This window comes from Brassica rapa, unplaced genomic scaffold (genome assembly GCF_000309985.2).
Source record: "Brassica rapa cultivar Chiifu-401-42 unplaced genomic scaffold, CAAS_Brap_v3.01 Scaffold0752, whole genome shotgun sequence".
Taxonomy (NCBI): Eukaryota; Viridiplantae; Streptophyta; class Magnoliopsida; order Brassicales; family Brassicaceae; genus Brassica; species Brassica rapa.
Genome location: NW_022610692.1, coordinates 90,590 through 111,854, shown reverse-complemented (window position 1 = coordinate 111,854; position 21,265 = coordinate 90,590). Strand labels below are relative to the sequence as shown.

The window sequence follows — 21,265 nt, the reverse complement described above, 5'->3', positions numbered from 1 at the left end:
GACAAAGAAGCTGTCATATTCCCAAACAGGAAAACTGGGATCACCTGATTTGAAAGTGGGATAGCTTCTTCATCCTAACTCCTATGAGATTTATTCAACTTCCTGGTGATTCTCCACTACTTTATGTATCAAAATCAAGCTTCTTACATCGCGATTCATCCTGGTTTGATTAGAATGACAAAGAAGCTGTCATATTCCCAAACAGGAAAACTGGGATCACCTGATTTGAAAGTGGGATAGCTTCTTCATCCTAACTCCTATGAAATTTATTCGACTTCCTGATGATTCTCCACTACTTTATGTATCAAAATCAAGCTTCTTACATCGCGATTCATCCTGGTTTGATTAGAATGACAAATAAGCTGTCATATTCCCAAACAGGAAAACTGGGATCACCTGATTTGAAAGTGGGATAGCTTCTTCATCCTATCTCCTATGAGATTTATTCGACTTCCTGGTGATTCTCCACTACTTTATGTATCAAAATCAAGCTTCTTATATCGCGATTCATCCTTGATGAGGACCTAAAGTCAGTAGCTGGACCACCAACTCATGAGATCAACCATACAAGCTACATTGGAGCCAGCAGCGACATAGGTGCACTCAAAGAAGGATATCTTTGCAACCATAAGGAATTTAACCGTGAAACCAGTTTCTATAGATTCTCAACTCAACCAGAGCACGCAGCGAATTGGTTTCATACCAAAAAGAGTAATGGTTTAGGAGATATGCCAGTTACAAGTCAGACTATCTACACTGCATCCGAATTGGTTCTAATTAAGGAAAGTAATTCTTTGCTTAAGGAGTGTGCAACTCAAACTCACGTGTGGAAACCAGGAGATTATTCATTACATCTAAGAGCAGTGGGAGAGTTTCTACCATGCACCAGCAGCCACATGATCAAGATGAATCCCTTATTTGTCAACTTACCTTACATGGATGCATTCACACTTGGAGTTATTAAAGACCAACGGCTCTTTCCCCTTCTGTTCAGGCACGACTTAGAGACTATCCAGACATCAAAGGAGATCCCACGGATGCATTTATTTCTGCCCAAACTCACAAGATACAAGGAGAGAAGACAACTTCCATACATGGACAGATTCTGCACCAACTAAGTCCAACGGCTAGTTTTTTCACTTATTATTTCTTTCCAAGTTATTCTTTTAGGCATTTGTGTTCTTTTCTATTTAAACAGAGCTAAGTCTCATTTGTAAATCACCCTTGCACGAAATTAATAAAGTATTATTCAGTTTACAAAGTTTGTCTTTGTTTTGTTCAATTAGTCTTTAGGTGGATTCCTTTAGATTTCTTGTCCGTTTGCTTGTCTCCTTAGTTTGTGGATTCATTCTAGGATACAAGTGTAGGTCTCTGTCTTTGTGTGGATTCACATAGGCGCAGGCTTCTGGTCTTATCAAAGGGATATTTCCGCAACCCTTTGTGGCGACAATCGACCCATTCAAGCTTGACAACTCTTGTTGCCTTGTGATCTAGCCTTTGTTAGCTTAGGCTTGTATCATTTTTGGTATCAGAGCTTCAAAAGCTCCTATCTATCAGGTTATATCTATCCTTGTCTCTATTCATTTGCATTTGTTTATTTGTTTCATCTCTTTTGCATTTGTTTCATTTATAAAATCATATAAAAAAAAAACCATAAAAATTGTTTGCAATTTCTGTCCATTTTTGCATTTGCTTGTTCTTGGTGTTAAAACCAGGGAGGCACGACAAAGATGACCATTTACTTTCTTTGATTCATATAAATTTGAAAATCCAAAAGAAATCGTGTTTGCATTAGTTGTTTCCTTAGTTTCCATTTCGGTTTATTCACTTACTATAAAAAAAAAAGGTCAATTTTGTTTCTTGCTTCTTTTAAATTCTAAAAATTATAAAACCAGAATAAAAAGTTAATTTCATTGTCTTAGTTTTATATATTTCGTGTTTCCATTAAAAAAAAAACAAAAAAAAAAGTGAATTCTTTTTCATTTGTTTTAATTTTCCAAAAAAAATAAATAAATAAATAAAATAAAAACAAGGAGATACTAAGTTTCCATTTTTTTGTTCTTTCTTATTCTTCTCTCCTTTCTTTTGCTAAGCCACGACTTAATTCCTTTTTCTTCTGTTTGTGCAAGGCAAACTCTGAGAAAAGATAGAGAAGACGCCAATGGAGGATTACTCAGAAGAAGAGGCTGAAGAATACAACACGTCTGAGGTAGATTGGGGAGAAGAAGCTGACCAGGATTGTTGGGACGATGGAGATGACCACACTGAAGGTCATTGGTGCGCAGACTCTGTTCCAGAGTATGTCCCAAACGATGAACAAGAATACCCAGAGGTGGAACCAGAATCAATGGACCAGTATTCAACTTGCTATGGTCCCAAATCCCAACTCATCTATGAGGATAGTTCTGAAGGGAAATATTATTCTCAAGCGTGTCCTAGAAGAGAAAAGACCACCGTGGCTGCACCATCAAGATCTTATCATGGGAGTCTATCAAGACATGCTCACAGCACGCCATGGAACTACAATGGAGATCAGTTTTATCAGAATCGCTTGGCTGCACCATCTATACATTTTTCTGGTCATAAGCAAGGACCAAGTGCATATCTAAGGTGGGAGGACGACATGGAGCAATGGTTTATAGCTTGGAGAATTCCAGAGAAGCTAAAGCTAACTTATGCGAAGGATACCTTAACCGGAGAGGCATACAATTGGTGGAGTCAGCTAGATGCTGATAGGATCTATTTCAATGATCCGGCTTTTACTTGGAAAGAGGTTAAGATGCTCATGTATAGTGAGTTTGTGAAGAAGGCAAAATACATTCAGAAGGTGTCCACAAGGAGATTAATAAAGCACCAAGTCTTGCAACCCACAGTTCAGAGAGAAGTTGTTTCCCAAAGACAAAGTTCAAGGCCAGTGCATCCACCTCAAGTCAAACGAAACCAAGGTGAGCACTCTAACTCTTTAAAACCATCTGAGGTTATTTGTTATAGGTGTCAAGGCAAGGGCCATCTAGCAAAGGAGTGTCCCACAAAACGAGTTGTGAAGTCAGTAGTATCTGAAGCAAAAGAAACAAACTTGGAGGTAAGTGATTCCGATACTAGAATTGATGATTCCTTTTCTAGAATGGATAAACATATTGATGATCTTATCAACTTGATTAAAGCTAGATCTACTTCTGTTTCTAGTAATTCCATGACTGTCTTAACACACTTGTCTAGCGCCCAAAAGGTTGAAAGTATTTCAGGTACTAACATAGAAATCAAGGAACAAGAGCCCAACCTTGCTGCGCAATCAAGTCCAACACTTGATAAGGTGATTTCTGAACTTAAAGTGAATAATCTTACTTATCAAAACACTGGTATGATGCACTTGCACTCTGTCCAGAATGTTGATGAAGGTCTAGGTAATGAGGAGACACGTACAGAAGCTAAACAACAAGAGAATAATGAGCAATCTACCCTAGAGACCTCTACACCAGCTGATCAAGCTTTAGAGGTAGTAAATACCAAAGCTGAATCAATGCAAGATAACCAGGTAAGTGAAGCTCTAAATCTTACTCAATATTATATTTTTGAATCGTCCACTTCAAGTATGAAACACTTGCTCTTGCCCATAAGTGATGATTCAGATATAGGTACAATGGAGAAGCATCCAGAACCAAACTCACAACCTTACACCCAAGCAGTGGTCAATGGAGAAACCAATTGTGAAATAGGAGATTTCGAAAAGGAGACCACGATCCTTCCAAGGGAAATCATAGACCGACCATGGAAAGGGGGCATAGCTTCCCTACTGATCAAAGAAGAACCACCAGATGGACAATGCATCACAAAACCGTGCATATACCAAGGTAAATTGGTTTTGAGGACAAAACCTTTTGAAGAGGGAGGGAATGATGAGGACCTAAAGTCAGTAGCTGGACCACCAACTCATGAGATCAACCATACAAGCTACATTGGAGCCAGCAGCGACATAGGTGCACTCAAAGAAGGATATCTTTGCAACCATAAGGAATTTAACCGTGAAACCAGTTTCTATAGATTCTCAACTCAACCAGAGCACGCAGCGAATTGGTTTCATACCAAAAAGAGTAATGGTTTAGGAGATATGCCAGTTACAAGTCAGACTATCTACACTGCATCCGAATTGGTTCTAATTAAGGAAAGTAATTCTTTGCTTAAGGAGTGTGCAACTCAAACTCACGTGTGGAAACCAGGAGATTATTCATTACATCTAAGAGCAGTGGGAGAGTTTCTACCATGCACCAGCAGCCACATGATCAAGATGAATCCCTTATTTGTCAACTTACCTTACATGGATGCATTCACACTTGGAGTTATTAAAGACCAACGGCTCTTTCCCCTTCTGTTCAGGCACGACTTAGAGACTATCCAGACATCAAAGGAGATCCCACGGATGCATTTATTTCTGCCCAAACTCACAAGATACAAGGAGAGAAGACAACTTCCATACATGGACAGATTCTGCACCAACTAAGTCCAACGGCTAGTTTTTTCACTTATTATTTCTTTCCAAGTTATTCTTTTAGGCATTTGTGTTCTTTTCTATTTAAACAGAGCTAAGTCTCATTTGTAAATCACCCTTGCACGAAATTAATAAAGTATTATTCAGTTTACAAAGTTTGTCTTTGTTTTGTTCAATTAGTCTTTAGGTGGATTCCTTTAGATTTCTTGTCCGTTTGCTTGTCTCCTTAGTTTGTGGATTCATTCTAGGATACAAGTGTAGGTCTCTGTCTTTGTGTGGATTCACATAGGCGCAGGCTTCTGGTCTTATCAAAGGGATATTTCCGCAACCCTTTGTGGCGACAATCGACCCATTCAAGCTTGACAACTCTTGTTGCCTTGTGATCTAGCCTTTGTTAGCTTAGGCTTGTATCACAAAGAAGCTGTCATATTCCCAAACAGGAAAACTGGGATCACCTGATTTGAAAGTGGGATAGCTTCTTCATCCTAACTCTTATGAGATTTATTCAGCTTCTTGGTGATTCTCCATTACTTTATGTTTCAAAATCAAGCTTCTTACATCGTGATTCATCCTGGTTTGATTAGAATGACAAAGAAGCTGTCATATTCCCAAACAGGAAAACTGGGATCACCTGATTTGAAAGTGGGATAGCTTCTTCATCCTAACTCCTATGAGATTTATTCAGCTTCCTGGTGATTCTCCACTACTTTATGTATCAAAATCAAGCTTCTTACATCGCGATTCATCCTGGTTTGATTAGAATGACAAAGAAGCTGTCATATTCCCAAACAGGAAAACTGGGATCACCTGATTTGAAAGTGGGATAGCTTCTTCATCCTAACTTCTATGAGATTTATTCAGCTTCCTGATGATTCTCCACTACTTTATGTTTCAAAATCAAGCTTCTTACATCGCGATTCATCCTGGTTTGATTAGAATGACAAAGAAGCTGTCATATTCCCAAACAGGAAAACTGGGATCACCTGATTTGAAAGTGGGATAGCTTCTTCATCCTAACTCCTATGAGATTTATTCGACTTCCTGATGATTCTCCACTACTTTATGTATCAAAATCAAGCTTCTTACATCGCGATTCATCCTGGTTTGATTAGAATGACAAAGAAGCTGTCATATTCCCAAACAGGAAAACTGGGATCACCTGATTTGAAAGTGGGATAGCTTCTTCATCCTAACTCCTATGAGATTTATTCAGCTTCCTGGTGATTCTCCACTACTTTATGTTCAAAATCAAGCTTCTTACATCGCGATTCATCCTGGTTTGATTAGAATGACAAAGAAGCTGTCATATTCCCAAACAGGAAAACTGGGATCACCTGATTTGAAAGTGGGATAGCTTCTTCATCCTAACTCCTATGAGATTTATTCAGCTTCCTGGTGATTCTCCACTACTTTATGTTCAAAATCAAGCTTCTTACATCGCGATTCATCCTGGTTTGATTAGAATGACAAAGAAGCTGTCATATTCCCAAACAGGAAAACTGGGATCACCTGATTTGAAAGTGGGATAGCTTCTTCATCCTAACTCCTATGAGATTTATTCAGCTTCCTGGTGATTCTCCACTACTTTATGTATCAAAATCAAGCTTCTTACATCGCGATTCATCCTGGTTTGATTAGAATGACAAAGAAGCTGTCATATTCCCAAACAGGAAAACTGGGATCACCTGATTTGAAAGTGGGATAGCTTCTTCATCCTAACTCCTATGAGATTTATTCAGCTTCCTGGTGATTCTCCACTACTTTATGTTTCAAAATGAAGCTTCTTACATCGCGATTCATCCTGGTTTGATTAGAATGACAAAGAAGCTGTCATATTCCCAAACAGGAAAACTGGGATCACCTGATTTGAAAGTGGGATAGCTTCTTGGTGATTCTCCATTACTTTATGTTTCAAAATCAAGCTTCTTACATCGCGATTCATCCTGGTTTGATTAGAATGACAAAGAAGCTGTCATATTCCCAAACAGGAAAACTGGGATCACCTGATTTGAAAGTGGGATAGCTTCTTCATCCTAACTCCTATGAGATTTATTCAGCTTCCTGTGATTCTCCACTACTTTATGTATCAAAATCAAGCTTCTTACATCGCGATTCATCCTGGTTTGATTAGAATGACAAAGAAGCTGTCATATTCCCAAACAGAAAAACTGGGATCACCTGATTTGAAAGTGGGATAGCTTCTTCATATGAGATTTATTCAGCTTCCTGGTGATTCTCCACTACTCTATGTTTCAAAATGAAGCTTCTTACATCGCGATTCATCCTGGTTTGATTAGAATGACAAAGAAGCTGTCATATTCCCAAACAGGAAAACTGGGATCACCTGATTTGAAAGTGGGATAGCTTCTTCATCCTAACTCCTATGAGATTTATTCAGCTTCCTGGTGATTCTCCACTACTTTATGTTTCAAAATGAAGCTTCTTACATCGCGATTCATCCTGGTTTGATTAGAATGACAAAGAAGCTGTCATATTCCCAAACAGGAAAACTGGGATCACCTGATTTGAAAGTGGGATAGCTTCTTCATCCTAACTCCTATGAGATTTATTCGGCTTCCTGGTGATTCTCCACTACTTTATGTTTCAAAATCAAGCTTCTTACATCGCGATTCATCCTGGTTTGATTAGAATGACAAAGAAGCTGTCATATTCCCAAACAGGAAAACTGGGATCACCTGATTTGAAAGTGGGATAGCTTCTTCATCCTAACTCCTATGAGATTTATTCAGCTTCCTGGTGATTCTCCACTACTTTATGTATCAAAATCAAGCTTCTTACATCGCGATTCATCCTGGTTTGATTAGAATGACAAAGAAGCTGTCATATTCCCAAACAGGAAAACTGGGATCACCTGATTTGAAAGTGGGATAGCTTCTTCATCCTAACTCCTATGAGATTTATTCAGCTTCCTGGTGATTCTCCACTACTTTATGTTTCAAAATCAAGCTTCTTACATCGCGATTCATCCTGGTTTGATTAGAATGACAAAGAAGCTGTCATATTCCCAAACAGGAAAACTGGGATCACCTGATTTGAAAGTGGGATAGCTTCTTCATCCTAACTCCTATGAGATTTATTCGGCTTCCTGGTGATTCTCCTCTACTTTATGTTTCAAAATCAAGCTTCTTACATCGCGATTCATCCTGGTTTGATTAGAATGACAAAGAAGCTGTCATATTCCCAAACAGGAAAACTGGGATCACCTGATTTGAAAGTGGGATAGCTTCTTCATCCTAACTCCTATGAGATTTATTCAGCTTCCTTGGTGATTCTCCATTACTTTATGTTTCAAAATCAAGCTTCTTACATCGCGATTCATCCTGGTTTGATTAGAATGACAAAGAAGCTGTCATATTCCCAAACAGGAAAACTGGGATCACCTGATTTGAAAGTGGGATAGCTTCTTCATCCTAACTCCTATGAGATTTATTCAGCTTCCTGGTGATTCTCCACTACTTTATGTATCAAAATCAAGCTTCTTACATCGCGATTCATCCTGGTTTGATTAGAATGACAAAGAAGCTGTCATATTCCCAAACAGGAAAACTGGGATCACCTGATTTGAAAGTGGGATAGCTTCTTCATCCTAACTCCTATGAGATTTATTCAGCTTCCTGGTGATTCTCCACTACTTATGTTTCAAAATCAAGCTTCTTACATCGCGATTCATCCTGGTTTGATTAGAATGACAAAGAAGCTGTCATATTCCCAAACAGGAAAACTGGGATCACCTGATTTGAAAGTGGGATAGCTTCTTCATCCTAACTCCTATGAGATTTATTCGACTTCCTGGTGATTCTCCACTACTTTATGTATCAAAATCAAGCTTCTTACATCGCGATTCATCCTGGTTTGATTAGAATGACAAAGAAGCTGTCATATTCCCAAACAGGAAAACTGGGATCACCTGATTTGAAAGTGGGATAGCTTCTTCATCCTAACTCCTATGAGATTTATTCAGCTTCCTGGTGATTCTCCACTACTTTATGTTTCAAAATCAAGCTTCTTACATCGCGATTCATCCTGGTTTGATTAGAATGACAAAGAAGCTGTCATATTCCCAAACAGGAAAACTGGGATCACCTGATTTGAAAGTGGGATAGCTTCTTCATCCTAACTCCTATGAGATTTATTCAGCTTCCTGGTGATTCTCCACTACTTTATGTATCAAAATCAAGCTTCTTACATCGCGATTCATCCTGGTTTGATTAGAATGACAAAGAAGCTGTCATATTCCCAAACAGGAAAACTGGGATCACCTGATTTGAAAGTGGGATAGCTTCTTCATCCTAACTCATATGAGATTTATTCAGCTTCCTGGTGATTCTCCACTACTTTATGTTTCAAAATGAAGCTTCTTACATCGCGATTCATCCTGGTTTGATTAGAATGACAAAGAAGCTGTCATATTCCCAAACAGGAAAACTGGGATCACCTGATTTGAAAGTGGGATAGCTTCTTGGTGATTCTCCATTACTTTATGTTTCAAAATCAAGCTTCTTACATCGCGATTCATCCTGGTTTGATTAGAATGACAAAGAAGCTGTCATATTCCCAAACAGGAAAACTGGGATCACCTGATTTGAAAGTGGGATAGCTTCTTCATCCTAACTCCTATGAGATTTATTCGACTTCCTGGTGATTCTCCACTACTTTATGTATCAAAATCAAGCTTCTTACATCGCGATTCATCCTGGTTTGATTAGAATGACAAAGAAGCTGTCATATTCCCAAACAGAAAACTGGGATCACCTGATTTGAAAGTGGGATAGCTTCTTCATATGAGATTTATTCAGCTTCCTGGTGATTCTCCACTACTTTATGTTTCAAAATCAAGCTTCTTACATCGCGATTCATCCTGGTTTGATTAGAATGACAAAGAAGCTGTCATATTCCCAAACAGGAAAACTGGGATCACCTGATTTGAAAGTGGGATAGCTTCTTCATCCTAACTCCTATGAGATTTATTCAGCTTCCTGGTGATTCTCCACTACTTTATGTTTCAAAATCAAGCTTCTTACATCGCGATTCATCCTGGTTTGATTAGAATGACAAAGAAGCTGTCATATTCCCAAACAGGAAAACTGGGATCACCTGATTTGAAAGTGGGATAGCTTCTTCATCCTAACTCCTATGAGATTTATTCAGCTTCCTGGTGATTCTCCACTACTTTATGTTCAAAATCAAGCTTCTTACATCGCGATTCATCCTGGTTTGATTAGAATGACAAAGAAGCTGTCATATTCCCAAACAGGAAAACTGGGATCACCTGATTTGAAAGTGGGATAGCTTCTTCATCCTAACTCCTATGAGATTTATTCAGCTTCCTGGTGATTCTCCACTACTTTATGTATCAAAATCAAGCTTCTTACATCGCGATTCATCCTGGTTTGATTAGAATGACAAAGAAGCTGTCATATTCCCAAACAGGAAAACTGGGATCACCTGATTTGAAAGTGGGATAGCTTCTTCATCCTAACTCCTATGAGATTTATTCAGCTTCCTGGTGATTCTCCACTACTTTATGTTTCAAAATGAAGCTTCTTACATCGCGATTCATCCTGGTTTGATTAGAATGACAAAGAAGCTGTCATATTCCCAAACAGGAAAACTGGGATCACCTGATTTGAAAGTGGGATAGCTTCTTCATCCTAACTCCTATGAGATTTATTCGCTTCCTGGTGATTCTCCACTACTTTATGTTTCAAAATCAAGCTTCTTACATCGCGATTCATCCTGGTTTGATTAGAATGACAAAGAAGCTGTCATATTCCCAAACAGGAAAACTGGGATCACCTGATTTGAAAGTGGGATAGCTTCTTCATCCTAACTCCTATGAGATTTATTCAGCTTCCTGGTGATTCTCCATTACTTTATGTTTCAAAATCAAGCTTCTTACATCGCGATTCATCCTGGTTTGATTAGAATGACAAAGAAGCTGTCATATTCCCAAACAGGAAAACTGGGATCACCTGATTTGAAAGTGGGATAGCTTCTTCATCCTAACTCCTATGAGATTTATTCAGCTTCCTGATGATTCTCCACTACTTTATGTATCAAAATCAAGCTTCTTACATCGCGATTCATCCTGGTTTGATTAGAATGACAAAGAAGCTGTCATATTCCCAAACAGGAAAACTGGGATCACCTGATTTGAAAGTGGGATAGCTTCTTCATCCTAACTCTATGAGATTTATTCAGCTTCCTGGTGATTCTCCACTACTTTATGTTTCAAAATCAAGCTTCTTACATCGCGATTCATCCTGGTTTGATTAGAATGACAAAGAAGCTGTCATATTCCCAAACAGGAAAACTGGGATCACCTGATTTGAAAGTGGGATAGCTTCTTCATCCTAACTCCTATGAGATTTATTCGACTTCCTGGTGATTCTCCACTACTTTATGTATCAAAATCAAGCTTCTTACATCGCGATTCATCCTGGTTTGATTAGAATGACAAAGAAGCTGTCATATTCCCAAACAGGAAAACTGGGATCACCTGATTTGAAAGTGGGATAGCTTCTTCATCCTAACTCCTATGAGATTTATTCAGCTTCTGGTGATTCTCCACTACTTTATGTTTCAAAATGAAGCTTCTTACATCGCGATTCATCCTGGTTTGATTAGAATGACAAAGAAGCTGTCATATTCCCAAACAGGAAAACTGGGATCACCTGATTTGAAAGTGGGATAGCTTCTTCATCCTAACTCCTATGAGATTTATTCAGCTTCCTGGTGATTCTCCACTACTTTATGTATCAAAATCAAGCTTCTTACATCGCGATTCATCCTGGTTTGATTAGAATGACAAAGAAGCTGTCATATTCCCAAACAGGAAAACTGGAATCACCTGATTTGAAAGTGGGATAGCTTCTTCATCCTAACTCATATGAGATTTATTCAGCTTCCTGGTGATTCTCCACTACTCTATGTTTCAAAATGAAGCTTCTTACATCGCGATTCATCCTGGTTTGATTAGAATGACAAAGAAGCTGTCATATTCCCAAACAGGAAAACTGGGATCACCTGATTTGAAAGTGGGATAGCTTCTTGGTGATTCTCCATTACTTTATGTTTCAAAATCAAGCTTCTTACATCGCGATTCATCCTGGTTTGATTAGAATGACAAAGAAGCTGTCATATTCCCAAACAGGAAAACTGGGATCACCTGATTTGAAAGTGGGATAGCTTCTTCATCCTAACTCCTATGAGATTTATTCAGCTTCCTGATGATTCTCCACTACTTTATGTATCAAAATCAAGCTTCTTACATCGCGATTCATCCTGGTTTGATTAGAATGACAAAGAAGCTGTCATATTCCCAAACAGAAAAACTGGGATCACCTGATTTGAAAGTGGGATAGCTTCTTCATATGAGATTTATTCAGCTTCCTGGTGATTCTCCACTACTCTATGTTTCAAAATGAAGCTTCTTACATCGCGATTCATCCTGGTTTGATTAGAATGACAAAGAAGCTGTCATATTCCCAAACAGGAAAACTGGGATCACCTGATTTGAAAGTGGGATAGCTTCTTCATCCTAACTCCTATGAGATTTATTCGACTTCCTGGTGATTCTCCACTACTTTTATGTATCAAAATCAAGCTTCTTACATCGCGATTCATCCTGGTTTGATTAGAATGACAAAGAAGCTGTCATATTCCCAAACAGGAAAACTGGGATCACCTGATTTGAAAGTGGGATAGCTTCTTCATCCTAACTCATATGAGATTTATTCAGCTTCCTGGTGATTCTCCACTACTCTATGTTTCAAAATGAAGCTTCTTACATCGCGATTGTTGAGAAGAGTGCACTATAATATGAAGAAGAAGTCCAAGAGGGTGTAGAAGTGTTGAGGAGTTAATAAGCAAGTAAGAGAAGGAGCATGTACGGACAGACAGTACGGATAGGGAGAGCAGTACGGACGCAGGCCGTACCAACGACCATCCGCAAGAAGTAACTCGGCCAAGGTGAAATGTAAATAGGCTGGAGTTACCTTACCTTACTTACCGTGAACCTGAAGTTGAGCTGAACATTATGTTGAGATGAGGAAGCCATTTTGAGAAGGAGAAGTAGAGTTGTGCAAGTAATGGGAGAGTGTACGGCCTATGTACGGATAGGGCATGTACGGATAGAGCATGTACGGATAGGGCATGACCGTACAGCTTAGGAAACATGAAGGAAGAAGGAGATGGAGGAGTGAAGCCTCTAGAGTACACGGAAGGTTTAAACTGATCAGACCGTTTAGAGACAAGGGCGGGACGAGCCTTATCCATCCAGTCTTTGGACAGGCTGTAAAGGCAAAGCAAAAGCATGTGAGCTTTGCCATCCGTTGAATTCAAAAGAGACGCTCCCTTCTTCCCTTGACTTCACATGCTTATGACTAGTGCCATTTCCCTTTACTTGTAAACCCTAATGTATCTTCTATAAATATTGTAATCCCATCTCATAATAAGATTAGACAGTTCAGATTATACTTAGCCTCCATGGCGTTTCTCTTAGTCTCTTAAGCTAATCTCTCACTCTAAATCATCTCTCATACTTCTCTAATCTCTTCTAAACTCTCAGATTACTCTTTATACTCTAAAAGTCATATGGTATCAGAGCCAGGTTCTTGAGAATCTGAGTTCTTTGCGTAGACTAAAGGCTAAAGCTTTGAAGGTTCTTTGAAGTTTCTAGCCTCAAGTCTTCATTGGTTACAAGATTGAAGCTTTGCGTGAAGTGGTGGTGTGATCTAGTCTCAAGTTCAAGGTCTTCTACAAGTGTTCAAGAACAAGCTGTTGAAGATGGATGGAGGGATAAGCATGCACATGAAGGTGGCGGTTACTTTCAAGGGGAGTAACTACTTGGTGTGGTCTCGGATGGTGAGAACCACAGTGGGAAGTAAGGGCTTGTGGAAGCACCTCACAGATGGTGAAGCTCCTCAGCTTATTACTCAGGGAGAAGACTCAGAAGAGGTCTCAAATGAAACGGCCGTAGAGAAGTGGCAGAGGGAGGACATGCTGGTGATGTCCGTTCTTCATGCCTCCTTAGAGCCGGCGATCCTAGAGGCTTACAGCTACTGTGAGTCAGCTAAGGAGCTTTGGGATACCTTGAAGAAGGTATATGGGAATACTTCAAACCTTCACCGAGTGTTTGAAGTAAAGAAAGCCATAAACGACTTGGTACAAGATGACATGGAGTTCACCAAGCACTTGGGGAGGTTCCGGTCCTTATGGTCAGAACTGGAGATGCTGAGGCCAAGCACAACCGATCCAGAACTGCTTAATGAAAGGAGGGAACAGGACAAGGTCTTTGGTCTCTTACTTACCTTGAATCCGGCTTACACTTCACTGATTCAGCACATGTTGAGAGCCGATAAGCTACCAGACCTTGAGGAGGTGTGCTCTCACATTCAGAGGGAGCAGGGGTCTATTGGATTGTTTGGAAGCAAAGGGGAGATGTCACTTGCAAACCAGGCTGCGCAAACCAACTCTGATGAATCTCCTCAAGCAAACAAGGCCGGCTACAACAAGTTTGAAGACAGGAAGTTCAGTGGGAGTTGTGATCATTGCAAGAAGCATGGCCACAAGAAGAGCCAGTGCTGGATACTTCACCCCCATCTGAAGCCGGCCAAGTTCTTGAAGGAGAAGGAGGCCAGGGCGAATGTGAGTGAAGGATCAAGCGGCGCCAGCACCTCAGGGAAGAGCAAGGATGAAGGAGGAAGGGAGAGTGATGGCAAGTCCTTGGTGGCATATGCGGGCAATCCAAATGGCCGAGGAGGGGATCAAGACTATATTAGGAGATCAGACATTGACTCCCTCATCAAAATGCTCAAGGAGAACGGTAACACTTATGGTTATTCCTTTGGTGCATCAATGATAGTTAAGAATGATGATAATGGTCTTGAGAAACATGAAATTGCCAAACCGGATCATGCATATGCTAGACTTGCTAGGACTGAACACTCTCTTAAGTCATCTAGTACACTTTGTCTTACGGCTAATAACTTGACTAAACCATTAGTAGTTGATTCTGGTGCATCTCATCATATGATCAGTGACACTAGTTTGATTAAAGACATTGAACCTGCTAAAGGACATGTGATGATTGCAAATGGAGATAAGATTCCTATTAGAGGAATAGGAAACTTAAAACTGTTTAATAAACACACTAGAGCATTCTATATGCCAGAATTCACATCTAATTTACTGTCAGTAAAGAAATGTACTACTGATTTACATTGCAATGTTATCTTTAGTCCTAATGATGTGAAGTTTCAGGATATTGAGAGCAGCCAGTTGATTGGAAAAGGAGTTACTAAAGGAGATCTTTACATGCTTGAAGAATTAGCTCCTGTTTCTGATTTTAGCTGTTCATTTACTACTACTACTTCTAGCTTAAATAAGAATGCTTTGTGGCATGCTAGACTAGGACATCCTCATAGTAGAGCCTTGAATTTGATGTTGCCAGGTGTTAATTTTGAGAATAAAGACTGTGAAGCTTGCATTTTAGGCAAACATTGTAAAACTGTGTTTCAAAGGTCATCTACTGTTTATGAGAAATGCTTTGATTTGATTCATTCTGATGTATGGACTGCACCTTGCTTATCTAGGGAGAATCATAAGTATTTTGTCACATTCATTGATGAAAAATCCAAATACACCTGGTTAACCTTAATTCCATCTAAAGATAGAGTTCTTGATGCATTTAAAAACTTTCAATCTTATGTGACTAACCATTATCATGCTAAGATTAAAATTTTGAGATCAGATAATGGAGGAGAGTACACTAGCCATGCATTCAAGTATCATCTAGCTCATCATGGAATACTCCATCAAACAAGCTGTCCTTACACACCACAGCAGAATGGTGTGGCTGAGAGGAAGAATCGACATCTCATGGAGACAGCTCGGTCATTAATGTTTCAAGCAAATGTTCCCAAAAGGTTCTGGAGTGATGCTGTGTCCACTGCTTGCTACTTAATCAACCGAATACCTACAAAGATTCTTGAAGATCAGGCACCATTTGAGGTATTAAACAAACACAAGCCATCTGTAGAACACTTGAGGGTCTTTGGGTGTTTGTGCTATGTGTTGATTCCGGGACAGATGAGAAGCAAGTTGGAAGCAAGAAGTACAAAGGCTGTATTCATAGGCTACTCTACAACACAGAAGGGATACAAATGCTATGATCCAGCAGGAAGAAGAGTTTTAGTATCAAGGGATGTGAAGTTTGTAGAAGAAAGAGGATACTATGAAGAGAAGAACCAAGAAGACTTGAGAGACCTTACTTCAGATAAGGCCGGGGTGTTGAGGATTATCCTAGAGGGACTAGGAATCAAGATGTCCCAGGATCAGAACTCTGGTCAAAGGGAGCAACATGGAGACTCTCACCATGATCGTGAGGGGGGAAATGAGCCTGAAGTTCAAGAAAGTGGCCAAGAAGGAGCCGGCTTGAATGAGGAAGGAGTTCAAGAAAGTTTAGGCCGAGATGGAGCCGGCTTGAATCAGGAACAAAGGGAGATGAGTTCAGGCTCTCACAATCAAGGTGAGCATGAAGAAGAAGCATCAGTTGAAGGTGTAGAAGAAGAAGAAGAACCGGATGTTCAAGAGCAAGCCGTGAGAGTTCAACAACCAGAACTGAGAAGAAGCACTAGAGTGAGGAAGGATCCTTCCTCTTGGGTAAACACTAGAGTGTACTACAATGCCCAAGCAGTGGAGCATCCCTCCCAAGTTGTGTGCTCCTTTGCTCAATATCCTAAAGCACATTGCGCTTTTATGGTGAATCTGGATGAGGGGTATATCCCAAGAAGCTATGAAGAGGCAACACAAGACAAGGAGTGGAAGGAATCAGTTGGAGCTGAGGCAGGAGCTATGATCAAGAATGATACATGGTATGAAAGTGAGTTACCTAAAGGGAAGAAGGCTGTGACTAGTAGATGGATTTTCACAATCAAGTATAAGGCTGATGGTCAGGTTGAGAGGAAGAAGTCAAGACTGGTTGCAAGAGGCTTTACTCAAACATATGGAGAAGATTACATTGAGACCTTTGCACCAGTGGCTAAGCTACATACAATCCGGATTGTACTAAGCTTGGCTGTGAACCTTGGATGGGGCTTATGGCAAATGGATGTGAAGAATGCTTTCCTACAAGGAGAACTTGAGGATGAAGTGTATATGCATCCTCCTCCAGGCTTGGAACACTTGGTGAAGAAAGGGAATGTGCTGAGATTGAAGAAAGCTATCTATGGACTGAAGCAATCACCAAGAGCTTGGTACAACAAGCTGAGCACTACCCTGAATGGCCGAGGCTTCAAGAAGTCTGAACTAGACCACACCCTCTTCACTCTCACTACTCCCTCAGGTATGATTGCCCTCCTTGTGTATGTTGATGATATCATTATCACAGGAAGTGATAAGGAAGGTATCATAGCAACCAAGGAGTTTCTTAAATCAATGTTTGAGATTAAAGACTTGGGAGAAATGAAATACTTTCTTGGGATTGAGATATGTAGATCCAAGGAAGGTTTGTTCATGTCCCAAAGGAAGTATACACTTGATCTTTTGAAAGGTGCAGGTGCTTATGGAGGCAAGACAGCAAGGATGCCTATGGAGGATGGCTACAAAGTCCCACGAGAGGGGGAGATTGAAGACAGCAAACCTTATCAGGATCCTAAACTCTATAGAAAACTAGTTGGTAAATTGATTTACCTTACCATAACTAGACCTGACATTTGTTTTGCTGTGAATCAGGTGAGTCAACACATGCAAGTGCCTAAGGAACATCACTGGCGCATGGTGGAGAGGATCTTGATGTATCTCAACGGCTCACCTGATCAAGGAGTATGGATGGGTTGCAATGGGAGCACTGAAGTGGTTGGATACTGTGATGCGGATTGGGCTGGTGATAGAGCAGACAGGAGATCAACCACAGGCTATTGCACATTCATTGGAGGCAACTTGGTGACTTGGAAGAGTAAGAAGCAGAAGGTGGTGTCTTGCTCAAGTGCAGAAGCTGAGTATAGAGCTATGCTGAAGCTTACCAACGAGCTGGTATGGATCAAAGGTATCTTGAAGCATTTGGAGATTGATCAAGCCACGCCAATGACAATGCATTGTGATAACCAAGCTGCTATCCACATTGCCTCCAACTCGGTGTTCCATGAGAGAACCAAGCACATTGAAGTGGATTGCCACAAGGTGAGACAGATGATCATCTTAGGAGTCATCCTGCCATGCTACACAAGAAGTGAAGATCAGTTAGCGGATGTGTTCACCAAGGCTGCAAGACAGAAGACAATGGAGTCCATTCACATCAGGTTGGGCCTCATTGATCTCGGGAAGAGAAGGAGCTGATCCCCTTTGGCTGTGAGGTCTTTACTCTTTTTCCCTCATCAAGGTTTTGTCCCAATGGGTTTTCCTTGGTGAGGTTTTTAATGAGGAAGATCTCATGGCTGTCCAATCTTAGACTTTCACAAAGCTAAGATTGAGGGGGAGTGTTGAGATGAGGAAGCCATTATGAGAAGGAGAAGTAGAGTTGTGCAAGTAATGGGAGAGTGTACGGCCTATGTACGGATAGGGCATGTACGGATAGAGCATGTACGGATAGGGCATGACCGTACAGCTTAGGAAACATGAAGGAAGAAGGAGATGGAGGAGTGAAGCCTCTAGAGTACACGGAAGGTTTAAACTGATCAGACCGTTTAGAGACTAATGAACTCCTAGGATGCTTCTTTGGATTGAATTGGATAGATCCTTGTATAAACGAATCAGAGACTCAAGTTTATCAAGGTGATGGATCGTTTGGTGACACAAAGAGTTGCGGAATGGCTCCTTGATACTCCTAGATGACTAGCTTGGATATTACACACCAAAATAGACACCCTTAGTTGTTGGATATGACACACCAACGAGATTCACTCAAGACTTGATGAGAAGTAAAGAGAGAACAAAGAAATCTGATAGATTTGTAGAAAAAGGATTGTGATTAAAAGAGAGAACGCAAACACACTTATATAGAGAAGTATGGAACAGGCTCCATATTCTCGAGATCATTAAAGGGAACAGGCTCCCTTGGAACTACAACAAAGACTAAAGACTTATTCAAATTCGAAAAGAGTTTTTAAAACATGAAATAAAAACCATAGTTTAAAAATAACCTAAGGTGGAACCGTGATACATCATCTAAGGTTTATGTAAGTAACTTGTGGCCTCATTAAAAACCTTCCTTTGGAAAACCCAATGGGACAAAACCAAAGGCTAGGAAAAGAGCACACACAAGCACTTGCTTAGATGATGATCAGTTTGAAACCATTGCTTGAATGGTGATAAGAGTGTCTTGATTGATCAAACGTCCATCAAGACCGTCTTCTTGCTTCCATGAGATCATAAGTAGACTTCCAACAGCTTCTTTGAGTCTTCTAGCTTTGGCGCGAGTGATGGGACCTGGTGGAATGACTAAGGCATCATCTTCTTCCCTTGATTGGTCTTTGAACTCTTTATCTCCATCCTTGTGCCGGTCCATGATCATATCATCCCCTCCCTCTTGAAAAGGATTTGTCCTCAAATCTGGCTCATCTGCAAAATAAGGAACCAAGTCAGTGATATTAAAACTATTGCTCACATCATACCTTCCTTGGAGATCCAGCTTGTAAGCATTGTTGCCGATTTTCTTTATGATCTCAAATGGTCCATCAATCCTTGGCATGAGCTTGGATTTCCTCTCATTAGGAAATCTTTCTTTCCTTAGGTGAATCCAGACTTGATCACCCACTTCAAAGACTCTTTCACGCCTCCCCTTGTTTGCTTGTTTGGCATATTGCTTAGTCTTCTCTTCTATGTTGCGCCTTGCTTGTTCATGAAGTTGTTGTACCTTCTCTGCCTTCTTCTTGCCATCAAGACTAACTCTTTCACACTCAGGTAAAGGTATTAGATCCAAAGGAGAGATGGGATTGAACCCATAAACAATTTCAAATGGAGAAAACTTAGTAGCAGAATGCACAGCATGATTATATGCAAATTCACAATGAGGCAAACAATCTTCCCATGATTTCAAGTTCTTCTTTATAATTGCACGCAAGAGTGTACCAAGAGTTCTATTAACTACTTCAGTCTGACCATCAGTTTGTGGGTGACAAGTAGTAGAAAATAATAGCTTAGTGCCTAGTTTAGACCAGAGAGTTTTCCAAAAGTAGCTTAGAAACTTAGTATCTCTATCAGATACAATAGTCTTAGGCATGCCATGTAAACGCACAATCTCCTTAAAGAACAAGTTAGCTACATGCAATGCATCATCAGTTTTATGACAAGCAATGAAGTGTGCCATCTTAGAAAATCTATCAACTACCACAAAGATTGAATCTTTACCAGTACGAGTTCTAGGCAATCCAACAATGAAGTCCATAGAGATATCATTCCAAGGATGATAAGGGATGGGTAAAGGCGTGTACAAACCATGGTTTTGGACTTTGGACTTAGCTTGTTTACAAGTTGCACACCTTTCACAGAGTCTTTCCACATCTCTTTTCATCCGCGGCCAGTAGAAGTGATCCTGCAAGGTCTTGAGAGTTTTTGCGACACCAAAATGTCCCATGAGGCTTCCTCCATGAGATTCCCTAACAAATAAATCTCTCAAAGAACAATTAGGCACACAAAGTCTATTATCATAGAAAAGAAATCCATCCTGCCTAAAGTAATGTCCAGCAGCAAATTTCTCACAAGACTTATAAGCATCTTTAAATTCAGGATCATTCTCATACATTACTTTAATCTGCTCAAATCCTAATAGCTTAACATCAAGAGTGTTCAAGAGAACATACCTTCTGGATAGTGCATCAGCAACTATGTTTTCCTTACCTTGTTTATACTTGATGACATAAGGAAATGTCTCAATGAACTCAACCCACCTTGCGTGTCTCTTGCTGAGTTTGTTTTGGCTTTTAAGGTACTTGAGAGACTCATGATCAGTGTGAATGACAAACTCCTTGGGCCATAGGTAATGCTGCCATGTCTGCAAAGCCCTCACCAAAGCGTAGAGTTCCTTGTCATAAGTAGCATAGTTGAGAGTCGCTCCTCCTAGTTTCTCACTGAAATATGCTATGGGTCTCTTCTCCTGCATAAGAACAGCACCAATTCCAATTCCTGAAGCATCACATTCAATTTCAAAAGTTTTATTGAAATCAGGAAGTATAAGAAGAGGGGCATTAGTAAGCTTCTCTTTTAGGCATTGAAAGGCAAGTTCTTGTGCTTCTCCCCATTTGAATCCAACTTCTTTCTTGATCACCTCAGTCAATGGAGCGGCTATGGTGCTAAAATCTTTTACAAACCGTCGGTAGAAGCCAGCTAATCCATGGAAGCTTCGCACTTCACTGATGGTTTTAGGAATCGGCCACTCTTGTATTGCTTTCACCTTCTCTTGATCTACCTTTACTCCATCTGCACTCACAACAAAGCCTAGAAAAACCAAGTGATCCGTTCCAAAAGTACACTTCTTAAGGTTAGCAAAAAGAGATTCCTTTCTAAGCACATCAAGAACAGCTCTAAGATGTCCTATATGATCATTAAAGCTCTTACTGTATACAAGGATGTCATCAAAGTATACCACAACAAATATGCCAATGAATGATCTAAGAACATGATTCATTAATCTCATGAATGTACTAGGTGCATTGGTTAATCCAAATGGCATGACTAACCACTCATAAAGACCATGTTTAGTTTTGAATGCAGTTTTCCATTCATCTCCTTCTTTCATCCTAATCTGATGGTATCCACTTT

General features: G+C 40.1%; 1 protein-coding gene across 1 annotated transcript; it reads left to right on the top strand.

Annotated features, from left to right (window-relative positions):
* The first annotated feature begins 350 nt into the window (after positions 1 to 350).
* LOC117130978 lies at positions 351 to 4,637 on the top strand. The gene has a single exon (XM_033283479.1). It carries the CDS (start codon positions 2,162 to 2,164, stop codon positions 4,496 to 4,498), a length of 2,337 nt encoding a protein of 778 aa, XP_033139370.1. The 5' UTR covers positions 351 to 2,161; the 3' UTR covers positions 4,499 to 4,637.
* The last annotated feature ends 16,628 nt before the right edge of the window (positions 4,638 to 21,265 follow it).

Coding starts and splice junctions, on each gene's coding strand:
- LOC117130978 (XM_033283479.1), top strand. CDS start 2,162: ATGGAGGATTACTCAGAAGAAGAGGCTGAAGAATACAACACGTCTGAG.